The 16,663-nt window shown below is 35.1% G+C and overlaps 1 protein-coding gene across 1 annotated transcript in view; it reads right to left on the bottom strand.

Moving 5' to 3' along the window:
- sl (small wing phospholipase C gamma 1) overlaps window positions 1–16,663 on the bottom strand; it is a 269,208-nt gene that overhangs the window by 39,036 nt on the left and 213,509 nt on the right. The window contains exons 16-17 of the mRNA XM_081765407.1: window positions 15,620–15,814; window positions 4,762–4,980 (exon numbers count right to left, since the gene is read on the bottom strand). Of these exons, the coding sequence (XP_081621533.1) occupies window positions 4,762–4,980; window positions 15,620–15,814 (414 nt within the window). The remainder of the gene's footprint in view (window positions 1–4,761; window positions 4,981–15,619; window positions 15,815–16,663) is intronic.

Raw genomic sequence — 16,663 nt, 5'->3', positions numbered from 1 at the left:
TCTCGTAGCAACAATACTAGCGATAATCGAAATATTCATGTATATTGAATTTCAGACGTGGTTACATATTTCATATTTGTTGTTGTAGTTGAAACTTACACCCAAGTGCAACAGTGAGAGCACTCGATACAGCATATTTCTCAAACATCTATAGATTTAAGAGTTTGAGTCATACCATAAAAGATGAGAACATATTTGAGTTCCAGAAGGATTTTGTGAAACAAGATTTAAAAAACTCATAATTATCAGTTATAGGCAAGCAGTCGGGATTCAGCGTCTTTTGCTCAGTACCGTAATCGAATCTACTAAAGGCTAATTTTAACTTATATAGTTCTAATGTTAAGAGACATGATTGACAGAAATCACAGGGTATTAAGTAGAAAGAGAATGCAATGACTGGGAAATTCTTCAAAAAAATACAAATATAGAATACTGCGACCTGATAAACATCTAGCAGGAAATGAAGGATACAATAAAAAGATGTGGCAAGGCTATTAATCTCACAAGAAAAAAAAAAGTGCCATTAGGAGCAACAGACGAGTAATACAACTTAATTGAACGTCAATCAGGACATTTGACTCGTAAACTAACATTTCCAAAAGTACACAATGGGTACAGTATGTACAAATGGAAGCATTTGCACGGAAATGTTGGCTTTCGCGCAATTATTTGAAAAAAAAAAAAAAAAAAAAGCCTCAAAGAAACGAACTGTCTTTCATGGTTGACAGGTGATTTTTTTTTCACATAGAACAATCCTACTATGATATAAGGCGAATTAAGATCACTTTCTCAGTGGAATATTTAAAAACTCTACATTATAATATTCATCCCGTAATACAGTTGTCAATGCTATTATTTCGCTTCTGTCAAGCAGCAGGGTCATTTTCAACTGGAACCAGATAAACTGTTTGTAAACAAGTACTGTAAGCATTTATTTTTGGTTTGACACATAGCCATAAACACCAATGAAAAAAAGACAAGCACAAACAAAAAGTGTATTCGTGAAATTCATAGTTAATACTGTAGTTAACAACTGTAGTTAACATTGATACATTGAATCAGGTACGATTTAAGGACCCAAGATCGAAACTGTTGCTTCTCCAACGTTTTTTTTTTAAAGAAAGAAAAAAAAAAAGATTAAGCAAGGAAAAAGATACTAACTTAATAACGTTCTACTTAAATTAGGAAGATAAATAAATAAAACCAATATAAGGCGAAGTTAAAATTCACTGTCATCTAGATGACATATTATGAGCTGATTCAAGAAGTTGAAGGGTAAGCTCTTCTTACAAGATCATTTTTTTTTTCGTACCTAAAATACATATGATGCTGAATAATTACAATGAATGATACTTACCCTCTCACTTGCATTTTGTGCGGTTCGCTTAATAGCCTCAACCCATTCCACAGCTTCATCTCGATTTTGAGCAGCTACTTGAAATGGTGTGCACATATTGGGATTCTGTATTTGTAGAATCCATAATAATCCAGATCTCTCTACTCCCAACTCCACTACTGCTCCCATCACGTCTTTTTTTTATTTATATCTTTTTTTTTTTTTACTTAACACGTCTAATACATTTCTTTTCTACCTTATATTTATATAAATTTATTAATAGATTTGAAAAAATTCTTGGCAATGATCACTCATTTTACGTATGTTATTTATCCCGATTATTGCGGATTCGATTATTGTGGTATTTCTCGTAGCAACAATACTAGCGATAATCGAAATATTCATGTATATTGAATTTCAGACGTGGTTACATATTTCATATTTGTTGTTGTAGTTGAAACTTACACCCAAGTGCAACAGTGAGAGCACTCGATACAGCATATTTCTCAAACATCTATAGATTTAAGAGTTTGAGTCATACCATAAAAGATGAGAACATATTTGAGTTCCAGAAGGATTTTGTGAAACAAGATTTAAAAAACTCATAATTATCAGTTATAGGCAAGCAGTCGGGATTCAGCGTCTTTTGCTCAGTACCGTAATCGAATCTACTAAAGGCTAATTTTAACTTATATAGTTCTAATGTTAAGAGACATGATTGACAGAAATCACAGGGTATTAAGTAGAAAGAGAATGCAATGACTGGGAAATTCTTCAAAAAAATACAAATATAGAATACTGCGACCTGATAAACATCTAGCAGGAAATGAAGGATACAATAAAAAGATGTGGCAAGGCTATTAATCTCACAAGAAAAAAAAAAGTGCCATTAGGAGCAACAGACGAGTAATACAACTTAATTGAACGTCAATCAGGACATTTGACTCGTAAACTAACATTTCCAAAAGTACACAATGGGTACAGTATGTACAAATGGAAGCATTTGCACGGAAATGTTGGCTTTCGCGCAATTATTTGAAAAAAAAAAAAAAAAAAAAGCCTCAAAGAAACGAACTGTCTTTCATGGTTGACAGGTGATTTTTTTTTCACATAGAACAATCCTACTATGATATAAGGCGAATTAAGATCACTTTCTCAGTGGAATATTTAAAAACTCTACATTATAATATTCATCCCGTAATACAGTTGTCAATGCTATTATTTCGCTTCTGTCAAGCAGCAGGGTCATTTTCAACTGGAACCAGATAAACTGTTTGTAAACAAGTACTGTAAGCATTTATTTTTGGTTTGACACATAGCCATAAACACCAATGAAAAAAAGACAAGCACAAACAAAAAGTGTATTCGTGAAATTCATAGTTAATACTGTAGTTAACAACTGTAGTTAACATTGATACATTGAATCAGGTACGATTTAAGGACCCAAGATCGAAACTGTTGCTTCTCCAACGTTTTTTTTTTAAAGAAAGAAAAAAAAAAGATTAAGCAAGGAAAAAGATACTAACTTAATAACGTTCTACTTAAATTAGGAAGATAAATAAAACCAATATAAGGCGAAGTTAAAATTCACTGTCATCTAGATGACATATTATGAGCTGATTCAAGAAGTTGAAGGGTAAGCTCTTCTTACAAGATCATTTTTTTTTCGTACCTAAAATACATATGATGCTGAATAATTACAATGAATGATACTTACCCTCTCACTTGCATTTTGTGCGGTTCGCTTAATAGCCTCAACCCATTCCACAGCTTCATCTCGATTTTGAGCAGCTACTTGAAATGGTGTGCACATATTGGGATTCTGTATTTGTAGAATCCATAATAATCCAGATCTCTCTACTCCCAACTCCACTACTGCTCCCATCACGTCTTTTTTTTATTTATATCTTTTTTTTTTTTTACTTAACACGTCTAATACATTTCTTTTCTACCTTATATTTATATAAATTTATTAATAGATTTGAAAAAATTCTTGGCAATGATCACTCATTTTACGTATGTTATTTATCCCGATTATTGCGGATTCGATTATTGTGGTATTTCTCGTAGCAACAATACTAGCGATAATCGAAATATTCATGTATATTGAATTTCAGACGTGGTTACATATTTCATATTTGTTGTTGTAGTTGAAACTTACACCCAAGTGCAACAGTGAGAGCACTCGATACAGCATATTTCTCAAACATCTATAGATTTAAGAGTTTGAGTCATACCATAAAAGATGAGAACATATTTGAGTTCCAGAAGGATTTTGTGAAACAAGATTTAAAAAACTCATAATTATCAGTTATAGGCAAGCAGTCGGGATTCAGCGTCTTTTGCTCAGTACCGTAATCGAATCTACTAAAGGCTAATTTTAACTTATATAGTTCTAATGTTAAGAGACATGATTGACAGAAATCACAGGGTATTAAGTAGAAAGAGAATGCAATGACTGGGAAATTCTTCAAAAAATACAAATATAGAATACTGCGACCTGATAAACATCTAGCAGGAAATGAAGGATACAATAAAAAGATGTGGCAAGGCTATTAATCTCACAAGAAAAAAAAAAGTGCCATTAGGAGCAACAGACGAGTAATACAACTTAATTGAACGTCAATCAGGACATTTGACTCGTAAACTAACATTTCCAAAAGTACACAATGGGTACAGTATGTACAAATGGAAGCATTTGCACGGAAATGTTGGCTTTCGCGCAATTATTTGAAAAAAAAAAAAAAAAAAAAAAAAAAGCCTCAAAGAAACGAACTGTCTTTCATGGTTGACAGGTGATTTTTTTTTTCACATAGAACAATCCTACTATGATATAAGGCGAATTAAGATCACTTTCTCAGTGGAATATTTAAAAACTCTACATTATAATATTCATCCCGTAATACAGTTGTCAATGCTATTATTTCGCTTCTGTCAAGCAGCAGGGTCATTTTCAACTGGAACCAGATAAACTGTTTGTAAACAAGTACTGTAAGCATTTATTTTTGGTTTGACACATAGCCATAAACACCAATGAAAAAAAGACAAGCACAAACAAAAAGTGTATTCGTGAAATTCATAGTTAATACTGTAGTTAACAACTGTAGTTAACATTGATACATTGAATCAGGTACGATTTAAGGACCCAAGATCGAAACTGTTGCTTCTCCAACGTTTTTTTTTTAAAGAAAGAAAAAAAAAAAGATTAAGCAAGGAAAAAGATACTAACTTAATAACGTTCTACTTAAATTAGGAAGATAAATAAATAAAACCAATATAAGGCGAAGTTAAAATTCACTGTCATCTAGATGACATATTATGAGCTGATTCAAGAAGTTGAAGGGTAAGCTCTTCTTACAAGATCATTTTTTTTTTCGTACCTAAAATACATATGATGATGAATAATTACAATGAATGATACTTACCCTCTCACTTGCATTTTGTGCGGTTCGCTTAATAGCCTCAACCCATTCCACAGCTTCATCTCGATTTTGAGCAGCTACTTGAAATGGTGTGCACATATTGGGATTCTGTATTTGTAGAATCCATAATAATCCAGATCTCTCTACTCCCAACTCCACTACTGCTCCCATCACGTCTAAACTCCCTTTCTGCAAACTTCCAAGCAACATCGAATCACCAGACTGTGAGAAAATGGAACATAAATATCAAATAGGTAAATTAAACCATTTCTACAATTACGAAAGGTATTTATAGTAAAACTATAATCTTAATATAAACTGATTTACAAGATAAAAATTAATCATCTGAATGATAAGACAACAATTAATCATTTAAATGTGTAGTGTTGGGATGTATTTGCCTGAGTCTAAATACGTTTTTACTCTGTTGTTTCAGATATACCCATGATGTCAGAGGGAACTGCAATTGACGAGTGGAAGCCCCCCACAATATTGGAAAAGAATTATCTTCATCATCGCGATTCGTGCTAGGCATCCAAATTCCGTAACGAAGACAACAGCTCAATACTAGGTGAACACCGTAATAGCGATATGACGAGAAATACATAGATGCAACGGAGAATACGAAGCCGTGGGTGGCAGGAAAACACATAGACGACGTTCCGATCGCAGAACTCCAAACTTCACCCAACAATTGCAGGAAAAGAACGGAAGATCCAGGCAAGGGACTGCGAGTTTAGTGCGGGAAATGGGTGTTGCAATCATCCACCATAGACTGGCTATGAATGAGGTCCTCCGTTATCACTCCTACGAAAAGCGTAAATGCCAACTCCTGACAGAAAAATCTTGAGAAAACTGTCTGATTAAGACAAATAAACTCTTCAACAACGTGAAACACTCTTCCTTGAGAGACAGTCGTGCCGATGTGCCCGATTCCAGGCCGCCTCGAAGCAGTTGCTGTACGTTTTTAATCTCTTTCGTTTTGACTCAGATATTCTCTGCCATTGTCTTTCACTAGCAACTGTCAAATTTAGCCCGATACCCTAGTATCTATATATACGAGGGTCATTTACATTAAAGTGGCAACGTATCTGGGAAATGAAAATGAAATGTGTTACTCACGCGAATATGGTTACATTCCCTCGACGTCGTCCCCGCTTGCCTGGTGAACACGATTCCAGGTACTTGGAAATCACTAGATAACACTGAAAGACCTGTTTATGAGAGGGTTTCGAGAGAGCACTTTAAGGTACGAACAATGTTGGCAATATCACGAAACACTTTTCCCGAGGAACAAATTAAAATCGTAGGAATATAGTGGGTGCTCCAGAATCACCCAACCTTATCGTCATAAGAGAGTTTGTACCGCGTGGATAGTATGACATCTAGCATTGTCATGAAATAGAATTGGTCCAGATTGCAGGAGATGCAATAATAGTCAGCGTCGCAATGCTGGCCGTAAATAGTGACTTAGGTACGAGGTATACTGCCGAGCATTTACGGTAACATCTGATGGTACTTGATGTGAAAGGATAGTTAGTGCCTTCGTGATCATAGGATATTATAACCTTAACTTTTGCTATGAACTTTTTGATTGTGAGTACGCCGGCTGGTGCTTCACTGCACTTCGTTTCAATTCTGGTTTCTAGATTTCCCCCATGTTTCGTCTATCGCAATAATGCGGTGCAGAATATCAACACCTTCCTGCCGGGATCGTTCAAGGTGTAAGCATGCACATTTCCATCGGTGCAATGTTTGCACCTGTACCAGAACATCCGGTACCCATCTGGCAGCAATCTTACGCATACCGAGATTGTGATTAGCATGTGGTACACCGACCCACACCACCACCACGAAACCAACCAGATGAAATATTCAGTTCATTAGCCGTCCGTCGCCGATCATTTTCGAACATGATCGCAGTGCTTCTACATGATGTTGATCCGTAGCCGCTCGAATACGGGCACCACCAGTTCTTGATCTATAGCTCACCGTGCAATCGCCCGATAAGATAGGATACTGTCGCTACATGCCTCACATAACCTTATGTGAATCTGACGTGCATTTTCCGCTCATATCACCTGAAACTTGATGAAAACATGTTGTATTGCGGAGTAAATATTTATTAGTTCGGTACGTCAAACGCACCTCACTTTCCTAACAGCGTCCATAGACCACACATCTCGAAACACGGGAACACGATCGTTACACTGGCCAGGAACCAAATATGTTCGTCATTTGTCTCCCGGACCAAAAAAACTAAAGTACCGAGTTTCAATGATAACAATCACATTGTTAACTTAACAGATAAGCAATTGGACGACGCCAGCAACTCCGTGCTTAAGAAAGGACTCAACTTTTCACCCACACCAAAGTACAACCCCATGGAGAAGATCATAGCCGGAACTGAACGAGCCGTCAGCAACAGCCACCAGATACGAGTGACGAGATACGAGTGGACGCAAAACAGGCCTTTTCTAAGGCCATTCTATCAAAACCCAACATAACCAAAGCAGAACGCGCTACTCTTGAGTTTCTTTCTGATAACCCCGTAGGTAACACAGGTAATGCCACCGTTCTGTTAGCTATGCAAGCTTATACGCAGAAGATAACTGACCTGCGAGACGAACCAACCTACAGAAAACTAACCAATGGCTAAGCGGTTAGCATATGCGCCTTTGGCGTGGGAGACCCGGGTTCGATTCCCGGCGGGAGCTCATGTGGTTCGGATTCCACGTTAATCAGTAGGTCTACGTCTCATATAGCCTCGCTGCTGAACGTGACGTTAACTCAAAATCAACTCAACTCAAAACTAACCAAAGATTCGACATCAACCGTTGAGAGGCAAACCAATCTGTTGCTGAAGAAGTTCAGACTTCCCAAAGATCAACGCAAGAACCTGTCCGCACACGAAAGCCGATAACTTCGACTCTATGTCCAAAAGTTCAAAAGAACTGTATCTCTGAGGACTATTGTCAGCGCCATAGAAAGCTCAATGTATCCTCTCGCTCAGCTTTATAAGTTTGTTTGTTGAAAACTGTGAACATCACATTAAAAATTCCTTTGGTTTTGTTAAGATCCTGAAGAACCTCAAAGTGAATCCAAATGACCTCATGGTTAGTTTTGACGTTGTTTCTCTAGCCACAAGATTGTCGGTCAAGGGTACTATGCAGTTGATATGATATAACTTTATCCCGGAACTGGCCTGTTTTGTCATACACTGTATGATGGATGTTACTATGAACAAACGGATGAAGTAGTCATTGCCAACTTTTACATGGAATACTTTCAACATGAAGCTCTTGAAGAGGCAGTTCTTAAGCCTTCCTGTTTCTTCAGATACGTTGATGATACTTTCGCAACCTGTCAGACGGACCTAAAACGCTACGTGATTTTCTAGAATTTCTAAAGCTGCCACCTTCAGATCAAATTCACCATGCAATTGGGAGCGGAATGGATGCCTCCGTTTTCTTGATATTCTTGATCTCCGCAGATTTGATGGAACATTAAGACACAGCGTATATAGGAAGCCGACATACACGGACCTTCATCTCAATACAACAGCTATCATCACAAGTCACAAAGTTCTACAGTTCTAAACACCTTGGCCTATAGTCTTCACTAGTGACCAGGAAAGTTTACAAGAGTTCAGTCTTCTTCTTTCGATGTTATAAGAGAACGGCTACAATCTTATACAGGGTGTCTACTGAGTTTCATTTTCGAAATTCCAGTATATTCAGTATAACTATCAGTAAAATTCCAGTACCTAATACAATGACTTTTTAAAAGTTAATAATCATACTCTTGATGATTTCAGATTTGTAATTATTTTACCATCAAATAAATATTTCATTTTTAATAAGTTTAATTACCCTTGATTTTTTTGAAATACAATGATTTTTTAACATTTTTAAAAAGGCCTCCCAACTCCAATCACAGCCCTTCACTCCACCCATTGCATTAAATGTCTAATTACAAAATGCATGCAACTCTTGCTTTGTAAAAATTTACAATCTCAATGGATACAAAATTGTTTCTAAGACTACTAAAACAATTACAAAAAAGTGTTGTTGACAAATTACCAGCTTTGATACCTCCCAAGATGACAGGTATCATGTGACGAAAATTTGGAACACCCTATATATATATATATAAATAAATTAGATATTGTAGATAGATATGTATTTCATGGTATAAAATTTTTTTTGGTCGTATTTCGTGTCATTAGGAAAAATGGTGTCTTGGTTAGGTTAGTTTAGTTCGTAGAAGTGTAGTATATTGAATTTTTGTGTCATTTTGTATATTTTCTTGGGTTTTATGATTTTTTGTGGTAAAAACTTCATATTTTAGTGTTTTTCATGTCTTCAGAACATTTTCCTATCGAATTCTGAAGTTAGGAGTCATCTATAAAAGTTTCATAATTTTCTACGTAAATTTTTAATAATTTCTGGTTTCTATATTTTCGGCCATCTTAACATAAATTCTTAAAAAGTCCTTTAAATCGAACATTACTTTCTTCTACATGCATCATCTGACGTAAACGAAGAATTATCAGGTGTCAAAAGTTAATTGGTCGGTATTTTTCATCTTAAATCACGATTTGTTCATCCTATTGTTGTCGAGATTTATCAGCCAATCCCCGTAATCATCTTTGTGAGACAGACGCCTTGAAGAGTAGCATCCATAGTGGATGGTACGGATTTTATTAGTGTGAATAATTTTCGGCGAAATACAAAAGATTTTGGATGATTTTAAGTGAAAAATTAACTTCGAAAGAAAACCAAAGTGGTGAATGTTAAAAGTGGTCATAAAAAAACCACAAAGGACCGAGTGACGGAGCGAAACGAGGACAAAATAGCAAGTTGGTGTTTCGGTGCTGAAGGTTTCATGGCGCAGTAACGCTATTGTGATGAAGTTGGTATCTTCGGATAAAATTTTTTTGTAACTACGGTTTTGTTCGCACTTAGCGAATCGTAGAAAATGAATACGTAAAGAGGAATACCCGTCTCCAAATGCCTAGATAATAAACTATGGGTAGAGGCAGAATACTGGAATAAAGTAATTTCCTGCAGATTGTCCAGGTTCGATGTCCGAGGAGTGGAATCCAAAATGTTTTTGATGTAACATTTGTTCTAAAATATTGTGTTCGAATTTGTGAGTATAACAGTGGTTTGGAAAGTGTAAACAGGAAACCAGGTTAGTGAACCAAATTCATATTACTTTACAGTACAGTTTGACGATCAAGAAGTTATGTTGGTGATAGCTACCATTTTCACGATGTGCGAGTAAAGAACCCCGTTCCCTACAGAGCTACTTTTCGATCATTCACATGTAAGCCAAACAGTTTCTCTTTGGAAAAGGGGGGGTTATCAAAAATGTACGTAACATACAGTCTCTTATTTTCGTATGTAATGTAGAAGGTAACTAAATCCATAGAAATTTCGATATCTCTTTAGGCTTGCATAACAAAATTTACTTAATATAATCCTGTACCAAATTAATTAGGTAGTACCGTAATGATTCATACAAGGAAAAATTTGAGAATTCGGTAGTAACGCGTTCTAAAATATCTATAGTGTAGTAATATTTTGTACACTCTCGAAAGAAAGGAAAATTTATTGTGTGTACAGCTGCACCACGTCACTGATGGTACGAAGTTCGTATCCCGTCTTCGATACTTTTATTTAAAAACATCAGTTTGCTGTTCACCTTGAAAGATTTTTTTTTTTAACGCTAATTTTAGATATAAAATGATGAAAATTAGACTATGGTAAGATATCCGTTTTCGCTTTCTGGCACGTCCCTATACTTAATATGTGCATATATAGCTATATAGTGTGATATTTTGTGTTTTGTTTATGTATGTACTTGTGCGTAGGTTAAGATTAGGTTAAGTTAGGGTAAGAATGTAATGTTGATGTGTGCAAATTTAATGAGTGTTGTGATAGCAGTTGAATATTCCTGCTTGAATAATTTGTAATGAATAATTTATGACAAAATAAGTAATATAGCACACACAAAACTTGAAGGGGCAGGATGTTTAATTCCCTGCAATATATATAAAATATAAAACTGAATGCTATGATTCATAATGATTCTAATAAGTAACCGGGACGATGTAGTAACAATTTGGATTTTTTTTTAAGATTTGAAAGCGAACTTTTGTAAAGATGATTTTTTTTTTTATTTTGTGGTAAAGAGCATGTAATAACGTTCAATATAGTAAATGTAATACAGATAGAGAAGGTGAGCATGCGTGCAGCTGAACAAAAGAAATGTAGCATAACTGTATACATTACAATTTTATTTTATTTGTTTATTTTAATTAAAATTTTCTTGAGATACCCATTAAATGGATAAAATATGAAACTTAATATTTTCATTTCGAATAAATACAGAGAAACCCAGTAGTTTAGGGAATTTTAGGTACGTTCAAATGGTACAAGGGTAGATTCAGTAACAACGGTCTGTAATAATTATAGTGAAAGATCAACTGAAAGTGAAACGGTACAGATAGCGTTTGAGGGGAACCCAAAAGTAGACATAACAACCTTTTCAAAATTTATTTTTATTTTTTTTTCTTTCTTTCGGTCGTTGCGTAGAATCAAAGAAATATTTCACACATTACCCCGTTTGAGTTCAGCGTTCTCACATGATAGTGGAGTGCACGAATGTTTTGTGGGTTGCCAGGCGCACTTCTGTGGGGGCCCAAACAGGTCTGTGACTGGTTAAACTTGCAATGCATTTGGGCATACCTCAATCAGGGGAAGGTGAACATCATACAATACATAAGTCAGATGCGTAATTACATTTTCTTTTATTTATTTATTTCTGGGTAGATACAAACATTTTTTTTTAAAGCCAAGATTTATTATTTTTATTTATTTATTTATTTACTTTTTGTTGGAGAGTTACAGCTTCATGATTTTTCCATTATATTTCCAGTATCAAAATTAAATTCCAGTATAATTAAAGTATTTCCAGTATCAGTAGACACCCTGTTATAAATATCAACATGGCCATAAGAAGTGCCGTTACTTCCCAATACAAAGCAATCGAAAAACTATCTCACTACTACCGTATTACCTTCCATCGGCCACACTTTAGTAAACTCAGCAGAATATTTGCCAGATATGGAGTAATAGTTATTCACAAACATCTAGCCAACACCAGATCGATTATCAAATCATTGAAGGACAGGCAGTACCTACACACCATGTAGTATATCGAATGTGGCAGATAATAGATGAATCTGAACGCACCAAACAGCAATGATGCAAAGACAACAACATCTACATCAAATTTCAGCAACCCGAGAGGTCAGGACTTGCAGAGCATTGCTTAGACCTGAGACGTAGTCTATTTTACAAGTAACACCATCGTAGCCAAATACAGCAATTTTTGGGACAGATAAATAAAGGAAGCCATAGCCATCTCACGTGAAAGCGACAATGTCAATAGAGATAATGAGTGTATATTCAATCTTATCTGGTCGGCCCTTTTCAGGCGTTCAACAAAGGCACTTCTCATAACCACAACAGCCAATCAGGAGCCAGTATTTTCCTCAACCAATCACAGGCCCCCAATCATAGCTCCGCCTTTACAGTCACTATACAAGGTGGTATCAAAACATTTCGAGATAAGCTCTGTAACACGCCAACAAATGGCAGCGTAAAGCTGCACGCTCATGCACAGGGAGAACCGATCTTCAAAAGTCATTGTGAAAAGCGATATCGTCCTATGTACACTCATGTCCAAAATTATTGTCGCATGTCTATAAATATGTTGTTGTAGGAATATAATTTGCTAACGAATTCGCCCGATATTTCTTATAATGTTAGTACGTGTATAATCGCCAAAGACATGTGTGTGGTAAATTTCATGTCAAAAGAGCAGTGAAGAAGAAAAATAGAACGAAAATAAAACTTTCTTGTCCATTTAGCAACATTTTGTTTTGCTCATTCTAATTTTCGTATTTATAATTCTTTTGCTATGAAATTTACCACAAATATACATTTCCCGATTATTTTAACAAAAGAAACACTGACCAAAGCTTGAAACACACTTTATTTTCAGTTATAATAACGGTTTCGGATATCTAACATATCCTTCTTCAGACAATATCGAAAATAAATGAAAATACAGACATATATATAGTCACTGTTATGACAAAGTTTAAATTCTTTAACAGTCATATATATATATATTCATTGTTATCAAAACATTTAAATTCTTTTAACAAACATATATGTAGTTATTGTTGTACTTTTTTTTCTCCTATTTGCTGAGGCCTTCAGCCAATCCCGAAAATTTTCTTGTTCTGACTGATGAACTGGAATGATTATGACTGATGAAAAAAACTGATGAACTGGACAGGAGGCTTACTTATTAATGAATTATGGCAAGGAAGTTTGGATAGCATAGACAAGAAGAAAATAAAAAAGGTCCTTATAAGAAACAAAAATGGCGAAACATGATAGTTAGAAAGTGAACAAGAAAACTTTCGGGATTGGCTGAAGGCCTCAGCAAATAGGAGGGAAAAAAAGTGCAACAATAACTATATATATGTTTGTTAAAAGAATTTAAATGTTTTGATAACAATGAATATATATATGACTGTTACAGAATTTAAACTTTGTCATAACAATGACTATATATATGTCTGTATTTTCATTTATTTTCGATATTGTCTGAAGAAGGATATGTTAGATATCCGAAACCGTTATTATAATTTAAAATAAAGTGTGTTTCAAGCTTTGGTCAGTGTTTCTTTTGTTAAAATAATCAATCCAAAGCCTTGGGTAGTCTTACTATATTCCCGATTATACACATAATTTCAGTATTAAAAGTACCCTGCAAAATCATTGACATATTATATTGTTACAAGAAGACAGTTATAGATATGCAACTATCATTTTGGACATGAGTGTAGATATGGAGCTGCGCAGCTGGTGCACTCTGACCACGTGCATTACCATGTGTGCGATTTCATCATGGACAGCAAGTTAGAACAACAAGCGAACGTGAAATTCTGTGTGAAATCCGCCACAGAGGCGCTTGACATATTTCGGCAAAACTACAGTTTAATCTAATTTTCAATGGACCCTTAGATGCTCCATTATCTCAGATGTTGATAATCACCAAACTAAAAAGATAAAAACAACTAAGACTTGAGACAGACTAACACTTTAAAAATCATGTGCATTTATTCAGCAGTCTTTGTCGGATTTCGTCATAAGCCCTTGCTTACTTCAATATTGTAAGTAGTAAACGAACACGATTGTATTATGAATTTTAACTAGACATGAGAGAATTTATTCCCAGAATACGTTACACAGTTCGTTGCTTGAATAACCAATAGGCGTATCTTGGATTTCATTACTCAACTTACGCCTTATGGTGATGCGCCAGGTCTGCTTTCGCCTTGAGATCAGTCTTCTCATCAATTCGATATCTCAAGAATGAAGACCCCGTAGCTTATTATTCTTACACCGATCGGTAATCTCGTAAAATTATATAACGTACCGGTGTTATATCTTAACAGCAATTTTTGAGATAGATCTGTTGATTATTCCAATGACGAATTCACAAAAAATAAAATTTGGAAGTCAATAAAAATTTTAGGTTATCTCAATAACAATAGAGTATACTATCCTCTCGCTAGTGTCATAATGAAAGGATTGATAGGGATATATTTTAATATTTGATTCACATTAATAGGTGGCGTGGTTGTTGCATAGAACAGATTCTCATGTTTATTATTTTTCTCAACAACTGAGAATAACGATTTTTGGCACTGGAGTATTTAGGGAGGGATATCGGTCCGAAGCCTCCCCCCGAAATAAATTTGTTAGTTTTTCGCACTCCACATACAACAATAATCTTTCTTATCATTTCTAAGAATTTCATTGAGTTGCCATTTTTTTATGCTCTTTGTTCAGAAATAATACTGTATTTGTCAAATTTCATTCCTGTAAGAACTGCGTTTTTTTTCTTTCGTCCATTCTACTCTTCTGTTTCTTTTTCTTGGTTGTTAATTTCTTTCGTTTCTCCGATCATACTTTTGAACGTTGTTAGTTGTGACTCAAGGCGACCGTCGTCAGTAACACCAAAACTAAGAGGAGTTGATAAGCGAAACTGATGTTTCACTCCAACTTGCATGGATATTAACATAACGGGACTTTAGTTATTACAGCAAAGAAATATTTACATCGTTTAGTTATACAGAAAGGTAAATGTTTGAATTTTAAAAAATCAAGAGCAAGGAATAAGTAGCTCGGGAAATTAGGTAGGCCAAGAGGATGTTTCTAGTTTCTTCAATGAATAGAATAAAGATTTATATTCCCTGCTAAATTTTTGAGTATCATATCACATAAGATTCCCAGTCTGTAATTCTTGTCATTAAAACTTCAATTTATGCATAAATTAAAATATATATTTAATTCTCAAACTTAGGTGGGCAATATCCCCCTCCCTGCTTCCCCGTGTTGTGCATAGCCCCCGAAACAAAATACTAAATACGCCAGATTTTTAGTATAGGTATCATCTTTTGACATTTCCCTCTCTCTTCCGTTAAACACTGATAGTACAGCAGAATCAGTTTACTAGCATGTTGCCCTTTCTATGAAAATGGTGTTTATAAATTATAATAACGATGTTAGCTGGTAATATTTTCATTTTCTTTTTTGTGGAGACTGGTTCCATTAGCTTCTTAAAGGGGATGCGCCACTGCACTTACTCCAGCAAATTTTGAGATACACCAAGTCCAAGTAATAAGGAAATAATCTTATGTAATCTTAATTTTAAAAATGTAGTGATGACTATAGCAATTACAAAACCAAAATTCTGAAGATCTACTTACACTTTCTTCACTACTATCTTCAGGTTCTATTTCTTCCACATAGTTGGCGGGAAACCAATGTTGTTTCTTTCCCCCGTAGTCTCCTCGCCACCACCCACCATCCTGCTTATTCACATTAGTGATGATTGCATGTTTGCAGAAGGATAACTCATCATCATGACGAGCCTGATAATCATACACAGCCTTAACGGTAATCTACAAAAGAAAATATACTTTTAGGATTTTTATTAACTCAGTACAAGAATTTTAATAATACTGATGCATATGTTTCATTGTATAAGATTTTACCAAAACCAACATTAGAATATGCGCGTCCAGTATGAAACTGTATGATTCATTCTCAAACGTAAGCGAATACAAAAGAGGTTTACAAAACACTTAAGTTTTAGACCCAGGTACGATTTTCGCCCTTTTAGTTACGAACAATAGACTATATTTTTAAAACTTCATTTATTGAAAAAGAGACGCACGTTAAATGAACGGGCACTAGTGCATGACTTGGAAACTAAATTGTCTAAGCACTTATAAGTACAAAACATTTCATTCAAAGCTCTTAATGTTAGAACAAGACAAGGAAATACAGTGCTAATACACATAGTAGGTCCATATTAGGTAGGTTGCTATAAAACTATAACAAATATGGTTAAGGGCCAGACAGAATACAAAGCTATCTATGATAGGAGAATGTAGAATCTCCAGCTCATACCAAGACACCGCCGGTTTGAAATTGGGGATCGGCTAAGAACGAGACTTTTTTTTTCCGAGTTTTTAAGCTACCAACAGTAAAATTCTTACTAGACACGAAAAAAAAAAAAAAAAAAAAAAATGGCACCCAAAAATTTTGTGAGAGACAGGTTGAAGGTTATGAAGAGAGATATTTTTAAGTGCTAGAGGATATTACCTTGGCTTTCCTGGATTCTTGTTCGCGCATAGATTCGTTGTTGGTTGTTGACTAGCTATAAGAGTATCTGCCAAAAATCAAGCGAAATCGCCCTCCAGAGTCTCGGCACCGGACACACAAACTTCTCCAGATTAGTTTATTCG

The sequence above is a fragment of the Thermobia domestica genome, chromosome 7 (genome assembly GCF_964235325.1).
Source record: "Thermobia domestica chromosome 7, izTheDome1.hap1.1, whole genome shotgun sequence".
Lineage (NCBI taxonomy): Eukaryota > Metazoa > Arthropoda > Insecta > Zygentoma > Lepismatidae > Thermobia > Thermobia domestica.
The sequence above is the reverse complement of the archived record's forward strand: the minus strand, read 5'-3'. Positions and strand labels throughout refer to the sequence as shown.